Raw genomic sequence first — 23,780 nt, 5'->3', positions numbered from 1 at the left:
CGATAGCTGCATGGATTTCCTTTCCTTCCAATCGATGAAACTCAATTTTCTGGTTATTTCCTGAAATGGCCTCACTTGCACATAAGCTGAGAAAGTCGCACAAACCACACAAATGATTTTAATGGTGATTTTTCTCTGAGAAAACACAGATCACAGAAATGTCATGTCAGTACGTCTTTTTAGATCCTCTCACTCTTAAAATACATGTAACTAAATAGTTGCCTGACTAAATGTCTCTTAGTTGATCCAAACAAAGACACATGGTTAATGCACGATGTCGGGTAATTACAAAGAAATCCACAACCCCTATCGTGTAATTAAATAGCAGCCAGCTAGCATTTACCGGAACATCAAAGGAGTAATAAAACGGGCACATTTGTTCTCGCCAGATGGTGGAAAAATCTCCTCTTTTCATTCAATTAGTACTGTAATCAAAAGAAGTGCACCTTTGTCATGATATCAGACCCGTAAAGGGTTCTCATGATCACTATTCCTGGTGATACTATGAAAAAATGAACCCAGAATACGATAAAATAACAGTCCTATGATCTGCGAGTTATCTGATTCTCCCAACCCCTTCGTTACCAATTGAAGTGGACCGAGGAATTAGAAGGGGTGCCAGGCATTTTTAATTACAGATTCTTTACTAACTCTAATTGGTTTTTCAACATTTCACCTGGATTTGATATAAAAATACAGGTAAAATGCAATAGTATTATAAAAAATTAAAAGATATAGCTCTATAAAGTTTTGAAGTAGAGTAAAGTAATATCCGTTCAGGTAAATGGGACCTATTGTGGGGTAAATGATCTCGCCCAATTCATTTCAAGTGTGTTGATATCTCCCTGCCTCTGATTGGTGCGGTGTTTCAAAAACCTCGTGACGTCAGTGTGTACAGGGATTGTCGGCGGCGGGCATGTGGCTTTGATCTAAGGTATTCAAACTTTGAAGTGTCTTTTTAGCCCTTCGAAAAGCAAACCACAAAGATCAAGATGGTATAGCAGAAGGTTAGTACAAGATCTCACTTATCATATCATGCAAACTAGAACTTTTAGTAGTTTTCGTGGAGAAATCGACCGAATTCCATTGGCTTTGAAAACTTTCCGACATCAAATTATGGGCCATTCAATGAGAATGACTGGCTATACATTATTGCCTTTGTGAGTCGAGGTCGATACAATGTGAATGACAGAGAGAGGTGGGTTCCATTTTGTCGTTTAAGATTTGAAAATTCTTTAACTTAGGATGCTCAATGTTGTAGAATACGCACTTTTGTTTAAGTCACATTTCTCCTATCCACGTTTTGAGTTTGTTTTGTAAACTTCAATCAATGGGCTCCTTGTTCTCCCATTTGTAATTTGCATTCCCATTAAACTAAAGCTTGAAGCAGCAAAGGGTTCAAAAATCTGTGGAGGGAAATATATATATGGTGGTTTATAGAAGTAATTCTTTTTGACCCAAGTCCGATTTTCGTGTGGTCTTTCAAGAGAACGGGCACTGGCTAACGAATGAATGGGGTTCCGTCAGGGTTTCTGACATTGGTAACATCAATTAAACAATAAATCAGTATTAATTGCAGTTCAATTCATTTTAATTAAATGTTATTTTAATGATGACAGTAAATTTAGCACAACTTTGTTGTAATTTGAGAAGCCGATGTCCTCTGTATGTCATGGCTTCTCCCTAAACGTGCCCCCGTTGTCCTATTTGCATGCAAGATGGCGGCTTCCATTCTTTGGGTAGCTTTCTCATAGCCCTGTAGTCTTGTAGATGGTGGGGTCAAATCGGAAGTGTTGCCAGACTTATTTAGGAACTTGAGGTTTATGTTGTTGATTTTTATATGGTATAGTATATAAGAGTAAGGATTTTTTATACATTTTCGTCATAACAACATGCAAAGTTATTTGGAAGCATACCTCTTGTCAGTATTTTAATTGGTGACCTGATTCTTGTAAATTAATTGTTTGCCCTGTAAGTTGGGTCTCACTTAGAAATTAAGTAGCACTCCAGAAAAAGCGAACACTGTTGCTGTTTATCAAATGATTTCAGTAATTTAAAGCATCATTTGTTGAATGTGACCAAGTGCATACAGGGTGTTATAATTATATAAATTAAGCCTTTATGACTAGATATATAACATAATATATTTAACATTATATAACATTATATATATACATATATTTTTTTTTCTCACTTTAGCACAATCATTGCATAATATGTGGACATGCTTTGCAGTACAACATGGCATAAGTGTTGCAAATGTTATAAAGATGTTAAGACAGATTTTGAAAGTTTTCTTATTTATCTGCAGGGGTGCATTTTAGCTGTAGAATATCCAGTCCCTCTGCCAGTTAAAAGAATCATATATTAAGTGTTTGTTGAATGTTATAGATAGAAATCTTCTCATTTGTACAGTCCACTATTCTTTTTAAGGGTCACATGTATTGATAGGAGGCTTTTATGATATATTTTTAGTTTGTCCATCTATAATTTCAGAAACTGCATCTATCAACAACATGAGCATTGAGGTGCACCAATTCGTTAATGACTCGGGTGGACACAAGTTCACTGAAACTGCACCTCGGCCCCCTGTACCAGGAGAAGAGAATGAACTCCAATCCAATGGAGGTCACAGTACACGAAGTAGTGGCTCACACAAGAGCCATGCATCTCACAAAAGCCACAGCTCCAGCAAGAGTTTAAAGAGTGATGTTAGCCATTCCCCTGCAGGAACTCCAAGAAGGTCCAATCTGGACAAAGGGGGTGGCTCTCTCACAAATTCAAACAAGGATTTAAATGCCGAAGAGATCGAGGCTCCACTAGGTTTTGAACCAGAAGGGAGTGCTGCCAATTCGCCGCCATTTACAGAGACCCCACCATATTTAAACTGGGCTAAAAATTTCAATCTTTTACTTGGAGATGCAGATGGGGTAAAACTGTTTCGTGAGTTTCTTGAGCAGGAGCAAACAGTGAATCTTCTGGATTTCTGGTTTGCAGTGAACGGTTTGAAAAAACAAGAAAAGGCCCAAGAGACTCAGATCATCAAGTTGATTTACAAGAAATATATTCGTGGTGACACTGGAATACAATTAAGTGGGGAAATAAGAAAAGAAATACAGGATAAAATTGCAAATAAAAAAGACATTGATGGAGCTATATTTGACAGCGCCCAGGCAGAGGTGGAGGATATTATGCGAAATGAGACATATCAAACCTTCTTAAAATCTGATCTTTATGTGCAATACCTTCAAAATGGAGGAGAGAGTCCCAAGGGAGGTAGCTCCAATTCTAGTGGATCAAACAGTGCCCGTCCACTCAGTGTTGCGGGGCCACTACCAACTCTGCATGAGGACTCTGAACTTTTAGCAGAGTCGATACCTCAAACAACTGTTCCAATACCTCTTACTACAAAATCTTTGACTGCAACTCGGAATACTAGGCTAGACAGTGGATTTCCACCATTTAAAAGACCAGAAGCAGTGGCAGGGTAAGTGTATGGACAGTGGGATTGGGTTAAAGTCAGAACTCTAGTCAGTGTAATAAGTGATCAAATCACTTAGGCCAAATAAACTATACATGAGATGGGCATATTCACTTCTGAGGTGTCAGAAAATGACATATTGGCTAAGGATTAATCTAATTTTGCTCAGAATATTTACAACCCAAGACCCGTTTACTCAAACCTAGTCAGTGATGATAGATGTGCAAGCTCTACCATATTAGATGGTGTAGTTCACGGTCATTGCATAGGTAATGCAGGCCAGTTGAATACATAATATTTAAGGATAACTTTTTGATCTGATAAGAATGTTACTTTATTTTAATTATCTTTAAATTCACTTACAAGTCTTAACAATTATTGTTCCCAGGAATGGTATTTTGAAGAATATAACTTTTCTCTTGGATTTGATTTATGAGATGTGTAGGTCATTTTGGCATGACATTGTTTTATGAAGCGAGAATGTTACAAATCGTTATATGAATTACAGTTTTGCTTCTGGCTCTGAAACGGGGATCAATGCACCATCAAACAAACCATGGAATGACCACCAAAAATGTTTATGAAAGGCCCAATTTTGTGTATAACAAAAGGTGTAAAAAGAGGCCTCTCAGTGTTCAAGTTCTATGTATCATCTATATATTTATGGCATTTTTTTTACCAAGGGGTAGAGCAAATGTCTAAGCCTGATTGTTTGCAGACAGAAACCATTAAAGGATGCCCCTAATGTAGACCAGTTCATCAGTCCATGTGGCCCAAATCCAACACTTGCCAAGGGTGTCTTAAAAGTAAACCAACTACTATCAAAACTGCCTCCCCCTACTTTCAATTCAGCTGGTATTTCATTAATCATGTGGCTGGAATAAACGCTCAACTGACTGGTGGCATTGTGTATCTTTTGAGCATCCATGGTTGCATGCCTCCTGCTGCTCCTGGTACAAGAGGCGTGTGCATGTGTATGGCCACTGTTGTGAATTTAGGTCATTTATTAATCTGGTCATAGATTTGTCAAAAAAGACCTCTATTTATAAATTCATAACCCTGTGGAAAGCAATAAGAATAAGCTCAAAATTTAAATTGATGTGATAATGGGATATAAGGATAAAGTTGTTATTGACACCATTATAGACTTTGAAGATTTTGAAGAAAGTAATTTCCCACATTACTAAGGGGAAAAATATGAGAAGCCACTAATGGTATTTCGGTCAGTTTTTGACTGTGGATTTCTCTTGAAATCTGGATTTCATACTGGCCAGCAAGTAGAGCAGCCATACCTAAAATTGGATGTTATGGTAGTTGAAACTTATATATTGGCAAGCTGATTGAACTTGATGTGCTTGCTGCCTTGGCATTCTCTAAGCTGCTGGGATAGAGGTATCTAGAGGTCTTGAAAAGTAGTTTCATTAACAAAAAGCCAGAGGAAAAGAACTAGAAATGTGGGTGATTTCCAATGCATTGTCTTAAGAAATTACCCATTTTCTCTGCCAAGCCCTAAGGATGTTTCAAAAAGCGAGAATTTAACGTAATTTAAGGCAACCGTGTTGTTATTCATCAAAAGTGTCTTGTGGCATGGGGCACATTAGCCGCTGGCAGTGTGTAAAGGACAAAACAATCTCTCCACTTCAAAGCCTAGCTTCACAAGCTTTGATGTTTTGTGCAAATGTTACCAGGTTCACAGTCAGTGCAAAATTCAAACCATGTCTGGAAGTATGTGTTCCCTGGCGTAGCAGCAGATCGCACATTTGGAGGGAATTGCGTGGATAAACAGAGGAGGCCCTTGGTTTCCTTTGAACTAATTGACTAGCCATGTACAACAAACTCAACAAATGCAAACTTCCTTTGAATGTCATTTTTTTCTATTACTCTTTTAAAAGATCGCCACAGTACATCACCATGGTAACATGGTCATGATTGTCTGCACCAAAGCATTGCGGTAATTGGATTGACGGTGTTTTTTGACTCGAAGATGTATCGTCTGACCTAAGTCAGTTTTTGATCACAGATCAAATTTAATTGGCTGTATTTTTTGGCAGTTATGGTTAACTGAGCTTGTAATATATCCATCCTCGCAGTGGGTTTAGGTCAGCTAGGTGTGTGAGATCAAACAAAGTTTCCAATTAAAATTTAAGTGAGTACCAAATCTACTCCATATATTCTACCCCCAAGTTTGCCAAGTTCAGCTATAATGGAAAAGGAGAGGAGATTGAAATATACACAAATACACCCATTGTTACATACTAAATAGCTCAACTTTCTGTGGATCCTAAAATAGACATTTCTAAATTGGTTTGAGTTCATGTAAATGCTACTGAGAAACAATTCACATGACCAGGTTTAGGACAGTAGTTGATTTCTATCCATTTAACTGAATCCCGCCAGTTGAAAATGCCATTTCAGTCTGTTTCTTTCAAAATCAGATTTAATTATATCGATCCAGTCCTTCCTGTGTGGGGTAGCAAGTCACCCCATACCACATTTGACTCATATTTTAGCTACCTGGGTTTTGAAGAACTGGCCCAGCAAAACACACTTTGTTCCTTGTGCTTTCCACATGACTACCTCAGTATGGCAGATCAAATTTCGGGGCACGACCTCTGTTCCTTTATTCAGTCCCTGAAACTAGTATAGAGAGCCTTAAGAGGTGCACAAATGGCCACTTGCACATAAAGTCAAGGAAAACTGAACCTACGATCACTTGCAAGATTTATTGAGGAACCTTCAAGCTTTTGTGGTCCATAAACCTATCAAGGGCCCTTCACTGTGACCTAGTAACTTAGGGTTCCTAACCTGGGCGGCCATATTTGCTGTGTAAATTTGCTATTAGGGATAGGGAAATGTTGGTATCACCTTGATGGTAGGAGATGAAGTTCAGTTCTTGATTGTGTCTTATTAGATAGGATAAAACCCCCAATAATTTTAATCATTCAGAATTGTTTTTCATCCAAATTTGTCATCCTAGCAGTGAGGCTACAAGAAAATCCTGTTTTGCTTTGTAATTTGCATTATTTTAGCCTAATATATCTCTCTATGAATGTACTGGAATTAACCTTGGTCACCTCAGTGCAATCAAACTATCAGAGGTTTATTCACTCCCACAAGGAATGTTTACTATTCGCTGCATCAAGGCTTCAGCGAACAGGGCTTTCATGGGATTCAGTGTAATCACCAAGCAGCCAGTATTTACTTTGATCAACCAGCTACTTTAAACATTTGTAAAAAAAATCATTGACGTTCAGTGTACTTGCACTGTGCTGAGCTTTTCCTGAAGCGTTCTGTCTTTTGTATTTTGCCTTGGAGTGAATGAACGCTTAGGGTTGTTTTCATGTGGGAAAAGGCAAGTGAATTGAAAAATTAAAAGGGAACACAAGTTTGATGAAGGTGAAAGTTATCTTTCAATCAGATGAGACGCATGTTTTTTTTTTCTCAGTACAGCTGCTGAGTATTTTTAGAGTTGCTTCATAATAAAAGCTTTGGACGTAATAATGAGTCAAAGCTGAGTAAAAATTATACAAAGCAACCATGTGTATTGGGAAACAATACATGGTGACAGAAGCCAAATATTTGAGACTGCTTTCATAAACAAATCCATGGCACAGGTTTCTGATTTGCTGCCTTAGGAGAAAGCTTTTGAGCAGGTGGGAGAACAGAGAATTATACAATAAATAAAGTGCACACAAGGCCAGTAGCACTAAATCTGGCCCACTGTTTCAAAAGTCTCAAACCACACAAAGTGATATGTTTGGGCTCTTGGTTCAATTTCAAAGACATAATTTCAAGTTTTTTTTCACCCATTTGTTATTATTTGAAGTTAGTTGGGAAATACTGTATTCCCACTATTCATTACAACTAGTTTGATCTCATTTATGAATAGATTTTTAAGGTGGGAAGATGCAGTTAAACTTATTTATCATTGCTTGCTAGAAAATTGCAAAGGCAAGTCAACTCTTACATGATCTATAGACATGTGATGGAGACTTGGTTTTCATTTGTCTGGAGTTAACTGAGCAAGGTTCTTGGGGGTTGATGTGATGTAAGTCATGGCTCAACTAAACCTGGGACAAATCAGCCATTCATTACTAAGTATTTGTACAGGCATGACTCACCAGCCACTCTGATAACCCTGAACTTGAAAGATGTCCTGTAACTTAGACTATGATCTGGGCAATGGTTTGCACACAGTAAAACTCATTTTAAGTTAAAATAAAATTGCCGGGGGGGGGGGGGGGGGGGGGGTTGATGCTTGAAGTATTAAAAAAAATAATGGAAACAAATGCAGTGCATGACAAAAATTATAATAACTCAGTGAAATGACTTCCTAGTGAAGATAACTTCAATCTGTAATTTATTTAATTCTTAATTTTTCAGCCTGTACCTACAGCCTGGAGGTAGAGTACCACACCCCTACCATGTCAGCTATGCTCCCGTTTCGGCCCAGGATTCTGAGCTGCAGAGCCTTTCCAGTGATGCTCTCACAGATGACACTATGTCTCTCACAGACAGCAGTGTGTAAGTAGCTATAGAGATTCATTCATAGTGGAAATGATGTTAATTGATCCAGTTGTATGCTGATGGCATTGATAAGTATGAAAAGCTTTTATTTATTTTTTGTTTATTTACTTTATTTTTATTTTTTGCTGACATGCATTTTGCATGTCATGATATGTCAGGGTTAAAATATGTTAACACTGGTCATAGTTATAAAAAACTTTCAAGTTCTTTGGGTTATTACAAGATCTTGGAAGCTTCATCTTATTAGTACCACCAGCGTGTACGCTGGCGGTACTCATGGTTTTAGTCCCGACCCGTCTCGTCCGGCTCCGCCGGCTCCTGCGGCTCCGCCGGCTCCGTTTGCTCCGCCGGCTCCGCGTACTGGCGCCGGATACAAGTCACCGTTACCGCTTCTCCTCCTAGACCGCAAGGACCCTTGTCTCCATCTCTTGGATTTAGGTCACATATAACCTCAACTTGAACCCCCAAGTTTTTTGTCTCAGTCGGTGCATTGACCTGGGCGTGACACTCGTTGAATTGCACCTTTGTCAAAATTTTTGAAAATTCAATACCAATTATCTACCCTACGGTAGGAATTATGGGAAAAATTTCTACAGACAACTGACCGAAAGTCATATGTGGAGATTTCAAATATGCCCTTGGATTTGACCTTTGACCTTTGTTTCAAGGTCAAACGGGCCAAAATTTTCAAAAAAACAAATTTTTTTACAAAAAAAAATAATTTTTGCTGTTATTCAGACACTACACAGACTTAACCAATAATATTATTGGAAAGTGTTCCCCTTTGGGTCATCTTTCATCTCCGTGAATTCGGGGTCAATCAGTGCATTTTCACGGGAGTAGCGACCATAAGATACCGAAACTGAAAACTGCCTATAATTCAGGAACCATTAATGCTAGAGACCCGTTCTTTTTTGCATTTTGTAGAGCATGTAAAGCCTAACACTGCTGATGGTCTCCGTTTTTTCGTATTCCATACAGTTTTCGAGTTATGCTGTATCAAAAAGTACATTGTGGTTGTGAAAATTATAACATTTAGTCCCTTATATCTCCAAAACTGGCAGAGATAGGTCTATAGTTACTATTAAAGTTGAATAGGAAGTCACATACTGGCAATTTAAATGTGACCTTGAAATTGACCTTTGACCTACTTTTCACCATGAATTGAACTTTGCAAATTTTGGTTCCCTTTTATCTCCAAAACTGGCAGAGATAGGTTCATAGTTATTATTGAACTTGAGTAGAAAGTCATATACTGGCAATCTAAATGTGACCTTGAAATTGACCTTTGACCTACTTTTAACCATGAATTGAACTTTGCAAATTTTGTTCCCTTTTCTCTCCAAAACTGGCAGAGATAGGTCCATAGTTACTATTGACCTGGAATAGAAAGTCATTAGAGGCAATTTACTGTGACCCTTGACCTACTTTTTACGATGAACTGAACTTTGATTGTACCATATTTAGTTTTTTTTTTTTTTTTTTTTTTGCATATTTTGAGAATTCTTGTTGATTGCATTTTATAGAGCTTGTCAAGCACAAGACTGGTGGTGGAGACCCTTTTTTTGGGTGGGGGGTCCATACGAATGCGCTTACTCCAGCTGGTGGTACAATATCCGGAGGCGGTATCGCCTCTCTGATCCTCTAGTTTTTGTGTGTGTTTGTTATAAAGCATTGGACAGTCTGTCTGTAGAGCATGGCCAAATAATAATTTTTCCCATGGCAACTGTCATTTCTCAAGTACTTCAGAATTAATCTAGAGTTGTCCACCAGTAGAGCGGCTGATATTTTATCAGTTACAGGTTCTTGTAGGCCATGGGTAATTTTGATTTGAACAAATGTATGTGAAAAAAATATCAATTGTGGTGAATTTTTTTTGTAAATCAGAAGATGTGGTAATGGTTTAGAGGTCTGGGGAGATCTTTTTTTAGTGTAGCTGGCTTTAAGTTGTTATTGGGTGGAGTCTTCGTATTAGAATTGCAACCAGAAATTGTTTTGGGTCTGCTGCTTGTTTCCATCTTTCTTATTTCTGGTTGGGTATTTGTAGAAATACTTTGAAGAGGAAGGCAACATAAGTACATTGTTTTGTTTTTCTTTTGGTGGATGTGGTTATGTAGGTTCAAATTTGGGTACATTTCGATTGGAAAATTTTTACAAATGATTATGATACAAACTTCAGCCTTTATTTCTCACATGGTATTTTATATGCAGCAAAACATGCACTTGTGGTCAAAGGCAGTCATTCCATCATATTGTTTCTTTGTGAAAGATATATGTATATTGGATTCCGTTGTGTGAATGTTTTGTATGATATTACTCAGATCAAAGGGAATTGTCATAGGATAGTGCAATTGTTTTTGGCCACAATGATTGAATCACCAATCACTGAATTGCAAATAAGCTGTATTGATCACATTCTTTCATTAAGCTTTGGTATGCGACAGAAATAACACATGACCCTAATCAAAGCTGTAGTTTATGATAGCATTGCAGAAAAAATTCAACCATCATAAGCTGTAATTCATACAAAAGGAGTTTTTTCCTGTGCTGCTCTAGTCTTCATGTAAAGAGAAAAGGGAAGCATAAGAGTTCATTGGATTGCAAGATTAGAGAACACTTTGAATTTCATAGCCAGCGTGGCTGTCTGATAAATTGACAAGATAAGCATTCACATGGAAATGAGACTGGCTAAATTAGATACTTTGTTAATGTCGATTACATTTTTGAGCATCAAAGCCTTTTTCTTCATTTTCAATTCCTTTTATCCTTCGCTTGATTCCTCAAGAGTCTTTTGATCTGAATAAGCGTGTTTATCTCATAGGATGCAGCAGGCAGTAGCAGAGAATCAAAGTTCTTGCATTCAAATCACCTTACTTGAGCAGAGAATGGGGGAAAGGAAGGATAAAAAAGAAATTGCATGTCCCAAAAGCTTACTAATTTATATCAGCCAAGCTGACTTGGGTGATATCAGTTGACTTTTCTTCCTCTCTCTCTCTTTCTCTTTTGTGGGGAGCAAAGTTGGTTTTACTGCTTTTCCAACTTACAGGTGATTAATATTCCATGATATATGATATGCGTGGTTGAAGAAGATGGCTACTTTGGAATGTATTCCATCTACTATGACAAATTTTTCTGCCTGAAGACGTACCTTGATGTATTTCCTCATCAAAGGGCTATAGTGCTTTTGAAGTGAAAAAAGACCCACCTTAGCAAGTGTTTCTATCTGCATCACGAAGGCCTGTCTGGGGATTTTTATTTGTTGAATATGAAAAAGTTAGAATTTTTTGTAGTGATTCAGTACAGCATAAGCATTTGTAGTATTGTATGGCATTGTATCAAACACATTAGTTTTTCCAACTTGCTACTTTGTTAAGGCAACTCTAAGAGCGCATACAGAACAGCAGACTAACAGATCCACAAATCAAATATTGTGACCCACTAAAAAGTTTGCTTAATTCCCAATAAGATACTGAATTAATTTCTCGTGGGGATTAGCAACAAGTATTCAAGTGGGTCAGCCATATTTGAGCCATGGCTCTACAAAGCCACGACCTAAATATGGCAGACATACATGAAAGGAAAACCGCCTAATCTTTTAATAGTCTCTCCACCTCTCACACGCCTCCCCAAGCGTCGTCCCTGCGGGGGTACAGTCATTAAATATCTGCTCCATTGGGACGACACATGGGGATGTGTGTGAGAGGCGGAGAGACTATTGAAAGATTAGGCGGTTTTCCTTTCATGTACGTCCGCCATATTTAGGTTGTGGCTTTGTAGAGCCATGGCTCAACTTGATGTGAATGTGGCCTTAGTCTGCTGTTCTGAACGCGCTCTTTGACTTGTTGCTTGGATGGCCCACTCTCTAAAAAGGAAAGAAAAAAAGGCTAATACTTCAGCCAATGTCTGCTCTATATGATTGCATAGAACATCAAAGGCAAGTGTATGTTTGAAGTTTGTGTAGGCAAAAATATCACACAGTCGGGTGAATGTATGACTTGGAAATGGACAAAGCAGATGCTAATCAGGCTTATGATTTTGAAAAAAAAATGTATAGTAGCATTCAGTATGTCAAAGAAATCTTTGATCTGGTTAGATCCTGAAGTTGGGGAAGTTTATTAAAGGAGAAATTAATTTTTCCTGATCCCCTGAGAAGTCAGTAAAAGCTGCAATGGACAGCGATTCTTAGATCATGTTTCCAGTTTTGTGATCACATTGTGTTTTTTATCCTTTGATTTCTTTTTGTTTTACTTCATCAAAGGTTGTTTATAATGAAGGGATTCCATAGATCTACACTGATACATAACAATGTAGAGAAAAATGATGTTCAGGGCATTAATAAAAGTTATTTGATATCTTTGTTGTCCATTGTTTCTAAGTGGTGGTGAAAAAGTTTTGTTACATCTTTTGGGTATTATAGCAACAAGTGCTTTTTGGCCTCTTGGGATATACAACTGTTTGTAATTGTTTAGGTGCCTTATATATATGTGTCAGTAAAAGGAAACCTTCTAAATAAAAATTAAAACAAAAGATGAACAATAATTCCTTTTTTTTTGCATAAGTTTGCTACCTTTTGTCATTGTATTTAAATAATATTTAATGGTTTTCAATTGAACCACCAATATAAAAGTATTTTTTGTTTTTGTTACAGTGATGGCATTCCCCCAAATAGACGTTATTGGAGGCGGCATCGGAAACAAATGCAACGATCAGCTGCCCAGAACAGAGATACAGCACTCAGTACTCACCTTATACCTGTAAGTATAGTGCTGAGCCCTTGCTTGTGTAGAGAAATCTCGTTCAGAAGTAAAGGGCTCTGTGAGTGTTTGTGTGCGTGTATGTGCAAGTGTGTGTGCATGTTCTTAGTATCAAATACCTTATGCTAGGCACAGCTAGGCAAACCAATAAACTCAACTTTGATCAACATTTTAATGATTTTGTAACAAAAAAAAGTTTTGTGAACTTAGCCAGGATGCACCAAGATGACTCCATAATCGGCAGTAGAAATTTCAAATATATATTTCCCTATGATAAGATTTTTCAGGGAGATTTTCAACAAAACAGCTCATTTGTGTGGCTGTCTTGATGCACATTACTTTGAGGCCTCTACATTATGTTGTTTCCATACCCAAGAGACCTGCCTACAAAAGAACACAATACATTGATTGTCTGTTGTTTTATTTGATTGCATGTGAAAGAAATACATGGGTAGTTATTCTCTATAATCACCTGCTCTCTTGGCAATAAAGCTTGCCTTTGATCATGTCTATCAAGTCCAAGGGTTCAAGCAAAACTAACCATGTACTTATAAATCTGTTACCAGAGCCAACAGACGTGAAGTAGGAAAATGCACACTGCCACACCCTTGCACATATTTGATAAGAGGAACATTTTCTTTTGTTACAGTGAATGTGCCTAAGATACAGTTGATCACCACTATCATTTTTGTGCTTATTACTGAAATAAAAAACAAATAAAGGAGAAAAATTCCTCCACACTTAATGAACTGATCCAGATACAAAGGGAAAATTACCTCTATTTTGGCGCTTTCTGCACTGAGAACAACTTAGATGGCAGTTTATATATATATATATATATATATATATATATATATATATATATATATATATCTGATTTGAGGAAATGCATTGATTAGTTTCAGGCCAATGAAAGTAGTAGTATCCCTTTTCAGAAAGGAAATGAACTGAAGCTTTTATTCTTCAGGTCTTTGCTTTGTGAAGTTTATTTATAAACTGGCATTGTTTCCATGTGCTTCACTCAAGCTTTTATTGTTGATGCCCTTTATTTGTGAAGTTTATTTATAAACTGGTGTAACTTTCCTACACTTTTTCCTGTGATAAATGTTTGTAGCATTAGAAATTGGACTCGAAGTTTGTGATTAAGGCTCAGATGATGTTGGTCGGGTTGATCTCTCTTTGATGTCTCTAATGAGCACTCCAGTAATTTCTGTAATGAGTTGCATGCTAACTTTAACTGCATCTGTCACATGTACCTGTACTTCTTTGATCTTACAATAAGGTATGCCAGCCCATGCCTTTAGAACTCCTGATTGCATGGCCACATATTTTACTTTGATGTACGCAGCATAAAGGGAACTGCCATTTGTTTTTCCTCCTGTAGGAGAAGAGGAGATGAAAGCAAATTACTTGATGCCATTTCTTTTCCACCTGAGGGATAGATATCCTTTCTGAGATTATTAACCTTTAAAAAATCAGACCCCTCTGTCTTTTGAGAAATGTTTTAAGATGATAAAATGATATAATTGTAGTTGAATATGTACTTTTTAAAGGCCTACCATTACCTAGACTTTTCATTCCTTATATCTGATAAGGTAAATTATGTCATTTTACATGGAATAATGCATGGACTAAAATATTAATCAGTTAATCCCTTGAAATACATGATGAAATTTCAATATTCATCAGTAGGATGTAAAGAGTATATGAAGATACTAATTTGCTTTTGAAAAAAAACCAAGTGCTTTTGAGGAAATATTCCCCATTCTTTGTTCTTTTCTACAATCTCTTGCGATCTTTGCTCCTATTCCCTGGAGTTGACGGCTTGCACCTTCCTGGAATAGGGCATTGTTATGTTCTAAATTGTTCTATTCTCTACAGTATGAATGTGTGTGTCTATTTCTCTGGAGAAAAGAACGGAGAAAGATGAAAGGATAATGCTGTCTTTTAGTGTCATTCGAAATAGCTATGGTCTAATTGTCCTTTCCTTTGATCTAGCAGATCCTATTAGCTATAATGATATTGTTGAGTGGCATAATTTGATCAGCTTGCTTCGAAGTCTGATAAAATAATGCAATGGCTGGCTTCCAGAGATGCTTTTATGTTTAGCAGAAGAGATCATGTGCATGATTGGTAATTTTGTGCTTGAGCGAGTTATGTTGTTGTGTGCATGCATGATTCTTTCCTTTCCTGGGATTCTAGGAATCGGTATACATCACAGTGTTCGTTGCAGCTGACAGTTGTGCGATGATGGCTTCATCTGGGATGATGACGTGTACTTCTGCAAGCACTTTTATTATACCAAGTTCTTGGAACTTATTCTTCATGGATACTGACCATGTAATAACAAGGAATTTTCTTAATTTAAAGTGACCTATTTCTTGTTGATTCTTGTGTTTGTTTATATGGGAATTTTACATGAATGTTTGATTTGCTTGAACTTACATGTACTTTATAATCGTTTTCATTTTGTAGCGCACAGAAAGGATTAAAGATTTCAAGGAACGTAATATAGCAGAAACAGATCCACATCGATTTGCATCAATGTTGATTGAAAAATTGAAGAAAGTGGAGAGGGAGAGAGACATGCAGGAAGAGTTCAACAAGAAGATGACCCTTATTAGTGAGGTAAGTCAAATATTGACCATTTTGTAAAAAAAAAATTCATGGATTCAACAATGCATTTTGAAGTTGGATGAAGGAATTTTTTTTTATAATTTTTGTGAAAAGAACAGCATATATGTTTGTTGAATAAACATTTTCATTTCATTGAAACAGAATCATTGTATATACATATTGAATGTTTTGTTAGCAGTTAGATTAAGTCTCTAATGGGATATTACTTTAAAATTATTTCTTTCTTAATCCATCACTACAGGGAGAAGAATCTGAAATTGAACTAGTACCAAAGACAGCAATGGCCAGCAATCCAGTCTTCACAATGCTTATGGCCCAAGCTACGCAGGAACAGAGTGATTTAGACAATTCTCAAAGTATTCTAGATGAGCATTGTTCCAGGATATGGGACAGTTCTACTGGTCAAACACCAAGCAGGTCACCTGGAAAACAGACCCCAAGTCGCTCAAAATCGCCAGAGAGAGCTCATCGTCGTTCGTCTGGTATTGGAGCGGCCACCAGTTTACCAGGGACTATGAACCGGCCGAAGACGAAAAAGGATCGTGGAGATCATATGTCTATGGTGTCTTGTGACAGTGGAGTTAGTTCACAAGAACACCAAGCTGTTTATTATGACCAAGACACTAAAACACGTCATGTTCACCATTATCATCATTACTATCATAACATGCATTCAGGTAAACCCAGGCAGCACTTGGAACATCACGCAGAACAAAGGAGTATGGCGCATTTTCATGGGGATCAAACGGCACGCAGCGTAGGAGATAACTCAGGAATGGATCTATCCAGAGGTCGCACACGCGACAGTGGCAGCAAACGCTCAGGAAGCAAGAAAAGTATAGATGCCAGCAGCGCAGACCTCCAATGTGATAGTGGTGTCAGCGGTGTTGACCAACCGCCAGTCCCAGACCTTACAAATCCAGCCAATGAAAAGTAAGTCATTGCATTATTTGAAATATAGAAATAGGGAGTGAATGTATGTGTTGGAGAGAGAGGTTTCAGTTGTTTTTCATGCCTCAGTGTTTGTAATGAAATGGCTTACGTTTCACTTATAATTAGTGTTTGTTATTGGGTTATTTCTATTATATGTCAGATCAAAAACATGACAAACTTAAGCCATGTTTTTAATGATTATAGTTCAACCATTCTTTAGGTTATTATGATAAAAAAGGTCCATTTTAAAGAGAAATTGAAAGATGATGTCCTGTGTTAATTGGCCACAAAGTAGATTTTGGGGGTGGTCGTGTCGGAATACCAGTTTAGCTCAAAGTGACACCAGTGGGAGTAAATGTTGCTGACATGCTTCTGATTTTGGACAATTTGTTGTAAACCAAGATTAATATATATTTGTGGTTTTTCAAACGTGGTCATCAGTGAACGAAAACTTTAAAAAAATACCTATGGTTGGATAAGCAGACATGAATACTTGTGTTAAATGAGAATTGAAGCAATTTAAGAAATATCCATGTAAGGTCATGTTTGTACGTACATAGTTGCATTTGAAGTGAGTTTTAAATGCTGACTTTTTATTACCAGTAAAAAAAATGAAAAAGAAGGAAAAAACAACATCAAAGTTAAAAACTATCAAGTTCTAAGAAACATGAGCTGCAGGAGGTCAGCATGTCAACTGATTAAAATGCTAAGTTGCGCGTGCAGGCAATAAGTTAGGCAGCCATGAAGTCAAAAAGCCAAGTTCCTGTTCAAGTAGCTTTGCTCTGATTGCATGGTTGTGGTTGTCAGTTAATTGTAGCAAGAATAAGCCAAACAAATCATTGTCAGTCCTCATAGCAGCAAACCGGTTTTAAGGGCAATTATTTTTTTATCGCTAGGACTCTATGGAGCTGGCGGCAGTCTTTGAACTGTTATCAATAGATCAGCATCAGCAATTCCCCTTAGTTAAGAGAACACAAAGGGGAATTCGAGCAGGAGATGTTTCCAGCATTAATTCAATAGCTGTAGATTTTATTTCCTTTTGTTAACTGGCTTCTCCTTTATCTACAGTAGTGGGGATCTTCTCCTGAGTATCGGCATGATAGATGGTTGATGACAATCAATTTTCACAACTGTATCTAAGGTGGCTGGGGATTGTCCTGAACTGCACAGATTTCCTGACTCTTGATCTGCAAGCCTTTGATCAGCCAGCGAATCAAATTCATATTCTTATCCATGGTCCTGGCCACTGGGCTTAGAGATAACACTAAATGGGAATGAATAAGTGTAATTTGCATGCGTTAAACCAATTAATCTGCCATAAAGTTAGACAATCGTGGCACTGCATGCATGTCTAATTTCTTAGCTCAGACCTTGGATCCTGGCTTCATTCAATTCCAAGTTGCATCAAGGGGAATTGATGTTCTTCCCAGTGTAGCTCTCATCACATTGTGCACACATTTTCAAGTAATTTGTTTCATCTCCTGCAATGAGCCGTATTTCATAATTTTTCAAAGCACTTCAAAGCAAAAACTCCCAGCAAGCAGGCGTAATGTAGGAAGTCAAATTAGACATCCAGTATTTCCAAAAATGGCTAGTTAGTTTTTATTACCGCCATAATACAATAATTCCTATTTGGTCAAATGGTTGCTATTTGGGAAGTGGTGCCTAGATGTGAGCTAAGCGGAGTGAAAAGTTGAAAAGTATTTTATATCTATTAGAATTGAGGGAAGGAGGGGTATGAACAGCCATTCTGGTGATTGTGGATCTATACTTGCTAGATTCAGTTGAAAGCAGTTAAAGACAAAATAAAGCATTCAGCAACTATAAGACCACCTTTCTCACCAGTGTACAATTTTTTTGGTTGCCTTGTCGCCCCAGGTATTGTTTTGCTCCCCAGATCATGGTTTGGGGCAGCCCTCGTCCTGTTTATCAGGCTCAGTTTGACCATCATCCTGCAGAGAGAGATATTGTGTGCAAACTACCCTAGTTACTGAATACCTTCAACATTCAAATGCAAGTGATCAGGCACAAAGATAAAAGGGAGGGAGGCAGTCACTCTGTAATTTTCAATGCAGATGTACCAGATGACAGAGTTGCACCATATTCAGGTGGAAAGCTATAAACCTACCTTAATTACATCTGTGAGTGAAGTTATGTAATATCCTGATAAATCCTTTTGATCATTCTGATAGAGGGTCTGGGGTAAGCTTTAGGGGAATAATAGGGGTCCTGCTAAGGTGAATGTTTAACCTGAACTGAGGTTAACTCATTAGGTGCACAGACATTAGGAAGAACCAATGTGGGCTGAATATTGTGACTTTTATCTTGACAAATTTTGTGTCAAGGTTGGTTCACTTCAGTGGTTCACTCCAGTGTCAAACCAAAGAAGTGTGGCATGAAGCCATGTGTAATTGTACTTCATGGAAAGGTTATCATACTTTTCAAACCATCTTTAGTATAAACCATATTTATGTGTATGTGCCCAAAGCATTGGTGTTTTATTAAAAGAGTCTCAATTAACTACACATTAATAGTTTAGTAGGAAGTTGAATGAAGTTAAGCAGTGCAATGACATTTTACTAGGGTTTAAGCCAATGCTTATGAAGTGGTTCAAAAATGTAACTTGTTGTCTCTTACATAATTGAGATATTTTATTGCTACTTTTAGGGTCATGAACTGGATATTAGAAAATGAAAAGATCAGACAAAGTGCCTCTACGAACACAGACTCTGAGCGAAGTACAGAGAGGAGTTCATCTAAACGTTCTCACCACTCCAAGCCAAGCTCCTCCAATGCGCAGCAACCACACAGGCAAAGGTGACTATTGTCATATTTGAATATTATCAAAATTTTTATTTCAAAGTGGACTTTTTTATGTTTCCGGTGTGGTTCTGTTAAATTATAGTGTGGATGATTAGTACAATTTTTACTGCTCATCATTGCTTGATGTTTGAATACAATGCTGTAGCATTTATTAACTCTGAATTTTATAAATATAATGATGTGATTAAAGAACTCCAGCTTGCTGTGTTAATGATATTGTTAAAATATCATATGCAGATGCAATTGGTGACTCATTTGAAATATATCTCAATGTTTTTAAGATAGCTTGCTTGCCTATGCTTCTACTTTCTACATTTCTAATGTATGCTATTGTTTCCAATTATTTTAGTGCTGGTAGTAAGAGTAAACCACCAGTTCAGTACAATGTAAGTCGCTCTGGGTCTCTTGACCGTAGTGGCATTAGCAGCGTCATCAATGCACAGCTGGCTCCCATGCACGTTGGACGTCCCTCACAGCCTTTTGCCCAGGACCCTTCCATGCCTCTGCTTCCCCCTCCCAATGCTACCACTCAGCTAGAGGAGGCTAGAAGGCGTTTGGAAAATGAAGCGCATGCGAGACAGCTAGCCAAGGAGCTAGCTAAAGGATCAAGGTATACAGAGAGATCTTGCATTATTTTTTAACCTGAAAATTGATCACATTGAGGGATGCTGATTAAGATTTTCTTCTATTAAGCTGATAAGTTTTATGTAGTACTTAAAAATATTTGATCGATATTTGATAAAAAAATGAATATTCCACTAAATGGTATAGGGCATAAAAATTATTTTAAAAAATCCTAGTAGAGCCAGTTTCCATATTGTTGGTAATAATTGCTTTGATGCTAATCTGAGTTGCCTCTTTGTTTCAATAACTCCAGGACTTGCAATACTGGAATGCCAGTCGGCAGACAAAAGTACCCAGCCTCCAGCTCCGTGCCCCCAACTCACCCTCTGGCCAGCATGCAGCAGCAGGTAGCAAGTGGTGCTGACAGACCCAGCAGTGCTCCAGCCCCAGGACCAGCAACATCAGTCCCAGTTGTAGCAGCATCAGGAACATCATCCCAGGAGGTCACTGTGGTGGGCTATTACTTCTGCAGTGAACCCATTCCATACAGAACTCAGCTTCCAGGGAAGAGTGTCACCTTGGCACAGTTTAAGAGTCTGTTGACCAAGAAAGGAAATTACAGGTGAGTAGTTATGTTTTGTTTGTTGTCAGAGTTAATTGTGTAGTAAGGATTAAGCAAAAGTGGACACATCTTCTGAGATTTTCATCAGATGCACCTCTGTTTTAAATAACAAAGCCCCTGAAAGTTTTTCTTCTTGTGATTTCAGATATTTCTTCAAATGTGCCAGCGATGAGTTTGAAACTGGTGTTGTTCATGTTGAGGTGATCAACGACAATGCCATCTTGCCATTGTATGAAGGAAAAGTTGTTGCCAAGGTTGAGAAAGTAGAGTGAAGAGACTTCAGAATAGTAGTTTCTGTGTGAACCTGAAGAAGATCTGTAAGGGAAAACCTGATGGTTTCAAGGGCTGCGTGAAGGTGTAGCTGTGCGAAGAAAACAGATAGAAATCCTCAAAGCAGTTATACGAGAGTTCCAGACAGCCATGCAGGGCACCCAGAATGTGATGCCTCTTCTTAAGACTATGGGTCCAAATCTCAGTGGACGCGGGCGTGTTTCTGTGGGTCAGAACTGCCTCTCCATGGTCTGGATGAACAACATCTTCCAGAGTGAAGGACACATCCCAAGGGATGAATTGAAAGGACGTACTGATGCATGCTTAGCAATTCTGTGCAAGCAATGTGTTAGAGTGTGTTAAGAATGAGATCTATAGCAGTTTATTCTGTTAAGGAAATTTGATTTTAACATTTGCCAGTGAAGGCTGTACATTGGGTTGTATTGTGAAAGGAAATATGGATCATAAATTTTCAGAATTAGAAGGGGAAAACTATTTTATGATTTGCCAGAAATACACACCACAACTAGTTAATGCCAATATCTTCTGCCTCAGGTGTGGGCAGACTGTGTGCGCCATGGCAGGGAACTTATTATATTATTATTGAATGTATAACACATTATCATTAGGTGAAAACGTCATGAACTTCATCAGTTTTAGTAGGTTTTCCTTTTTAGCTAAGTGTAAATAGTACCAGGAAGTGAACAGTATTTATTTTACCACTACATGAATTTGTTGGTTTTTATTTTAATTTAGATTTCCCCAAGAGAACCACCTCAAAAAGGGAGTCTGTCATGCCATTTTCACATCAACAGTGCAATTACATTATGGAGATTATGTTACAGAAATGTTTCACTACAGCAGAATAAAGACCCAGTGTGTTCATCATTGATTTTAAGTCAATATGCTCTTGTAATATCTTGCAGCTTTGAGTTTTTAAAAACTTTGAATTTTTTAGTTTGAAACTTAAAAACTACTCTTTTTTTACTGCCTAAAGATCTTAATTAAAGAGTAATCTATAGCTGTTAAATTTGGTGTTCTCTTGATACGATCCATGCCAGAGTTCTTCCAGTTCTGTGCTTTCTTGGGGTCTATAGGTTGTGATTTAAACTTCTACAACAAAAGCTTCTGCAAGACGAAAAAGGGAAACTGCTGCAAATAATATAAACTGCTATTGAATGACATTGTGCTGAAAATATAATCTTTGCAAACTTTTCAAAACCATTAGCTATATTTAAGGGCTGTTGATGCAATTTAGACATTGGGAGTTTCCATGTCTGTTATTGTCATGTGATGTGACTGTCATCTTAAGAATTTGCCCAGTTGTTCATTATCAGGTTCGTAATTTCGTAAAAAATGACTTTTTCGGAACTTTGGGCAATTTTCTTAAGGTTATTACACCAAGTTATCTTTCAAAGTTCCCCTACAACAAACTGCTTAACGAACGGTACCAAATGTGCCTTCTAAGAAATTACGCATGATAGAATTGATTTTATTCATCGTTAAGGTTTTTGTGTTTTCTTTATTTCACTCTGAGTAGAATGCTCTTTGTTTTTATAGCTGTTCTTTTGGTTTACTTATGAATTCAGAAATTCTTGGGTACAGATTTAATCATTATGATGAATTGTCATCTAGCATGGATTTCCTCACAATTCTCCTGTGAGATTTTAATCAAAATGTAATTATGGATCCTGTATAATACTGTGTGATCCAACAAATTTTTGTAAATTATTATTTGCTTCATCAACTTGTAAATGGAAAGGCAGTTTGCTGCCTAAATCATGATTGTACATTGTATTATTTTATGGTTATTCCCATGAGGTAAACTTCCCTACCGCTCGGCAGGGTGAAGTTTGTAGTGTTCAATTGCCCAGTGAAGGGTGCAGATAAAGAATAATACCAGTTGTATTTTGGCAAAAATTGGTAATAAAAGTTTGTATATTATTTTTAAGTAATAAAATTGTTTTAAAGATTTTTTTCTGCAACTAAGCTGGACAAAATATACAAAGTCTGCATAAGCCAATGGCCTGTTGTGACAGTTTTCTAAACCCAAATGTCCATTTCAAGGCCATGGGTGAGTAGGGACAGACCACTACATCACCACAAAATTATACCAGTGCCTGGTTATTACGTCTTAGAAAGTGGAAATCTGTTTATGAAAACTTAACAAATGTAACATGTATGCATTTTCCCAAAATTCACTTTTGAATAGGAATGTTTATGCACATGACCAGCTTGAACAGGGAAGTTGAAACCATAAGCAAATATGATCAAAGGGATTGATTTATGTCACATGAATAATAAAAATGGTGAACAAATTACAACATGAGAATATGAAACAAATTCACATCTAAAATTTATGTTGACGGGTTGATGCCAGTATACTACTAACCACTTCAAAATTGAAAAGAGAACGAGTAGAGAATTCTTTTTGTTTTTCTCTTCTGACTTAAAAACTTCAGACTGTCAGAAGCATACAGATGTTATGTGAAAAGTTGACTGCATGCTTCTAGAAACCACACTTGACTAAGTGCAATATGTAACATTTCTCTCATTTTGTCACCTTTTAAAGGAAATGGCCACCTGCATGTTGACAAACTGAAGAGAACATTGCCATGGCAACCCTAACATTGGCTTGTTCTTAATTGGTCCCCCATTGGGTTAAACAGTGAAATTGATTGGAAATGTTGAGGTCTGATGGAAGTTCTGCACAGCATGAAATGAGACTTTTTACCCTCTTTACATTATATTAAAATGACTTACAGAAATTTGGAGAGCTTTGAGAAGTCCTGCCAACAGAAATCGGCCATACTACGTGGCTGACTACAGGGACTGTCACATGAGCATTGGGAGAGGGGGTATTTTCGCGTATGCAGAGGTCGCCTCCCATTTCCATAACAAACCAGCCATGAGCCATGAACCTTACCAAAAGAGGAGAAAAGACTTGGTTCACAAAGTCCTGCAAAATGGTCCAAATTAAAAAATGTTTGCAAGGAAAAAAATGTTCTTTCCTCCCACAATATGTTGGGTGGGTTAGATTTCTGTGAATATGAAATTGGACATGCTTATACAATTTAAAAGTCAAATGATATAACATTTTTCCAGAATAAGGTAATCTTTTTTTTTATCTACAACAAACTGTTTTGTACAGTGAAAATGACATATTTTG

The 23,780-nt window shown here is 37.4% G+C and overlaps 1 protein-coding gene across 2 annotated transcripts; it reads left to right on the top strand.

Moving 5' to 3' along the window:
- Window positions 1-824: 824 nt before the first annotated feature.
- Window positions 825-22,571, top strand: LOC106168343 (axin-1). 2 transcript variants are annotated; one of them, XM_013547372.2, is made up of 10 exons: window positions 825-1,007; window positions 2,497-3,487; window positions 7,865-8,005; window positions 12,657-12,762; window positions 15,238-15,390; window positions 15,641-16,332; window positions 19,000-19,149; window positions 19,505-19,765; window positions 20,033-20,341; window positions 20,487-22,571. In XM_013547372.2, the coding sequence occupies exons 2-10, from the start codon at window positions 2,517-2,519 to the stop codon at window positions 20,611-20,613; spliced, it is 2,910 nt and encodes a 969-aa protein (XP_013402826.1). In that variant the 5' UTR covers window positions 825-1,007; window positions 2,497-2,516; the 3' UTR covers window positions 20,614-22,571. The 2 variants fall into 2 exon arrangements, with proteins under 2 accessions (XP_013402826.1, XP_013402825.1); XM_013547371.2 differs by lacking the exon at window positions 825-1,007 and adding an exon at window positions 1,032-1,198.
- Window positions 22,572-23,780: the final 1,209 nt, after the last annotated feature.

Source organism: Lingula anatina, chromosome 2 (genome assembly GCF_051362555.1).
Source record: "Lingula anatina isolate TDL-2025a chromosome 2, LinAna3.0, whole genome shotgun sequence".
NCBI lineage: Eukaryota > Metazoa > Brachiopoda > Lingulata > Lingulida > Lingulidae > Lingula > Lingula anatina.
Note: the sequence above shows the minus strand (reverse complement) of the source record. Positions and strands in the feature narration are given on the sequence as shown.

Bases quoted from the DNA above. Each gene is read 5' to 3' on its own strand.
- LOC106168343 (XM_013547371.2), top strand. The intron at 12,763-15,237 runs GTAAGTATAGTG...TTCATTTTGTAG, and splicing joins TCAGTACTCACCTTATACCT to CGCACAGAAAGGATTAAAGA. The intron at 19,150-19,504 runs GTGACTATTGTC...CAATTATTTTAG, and splicing joins CAGCAACCACACAGGCAAAG to TGCTGGTAGTAAGAGTAAAC.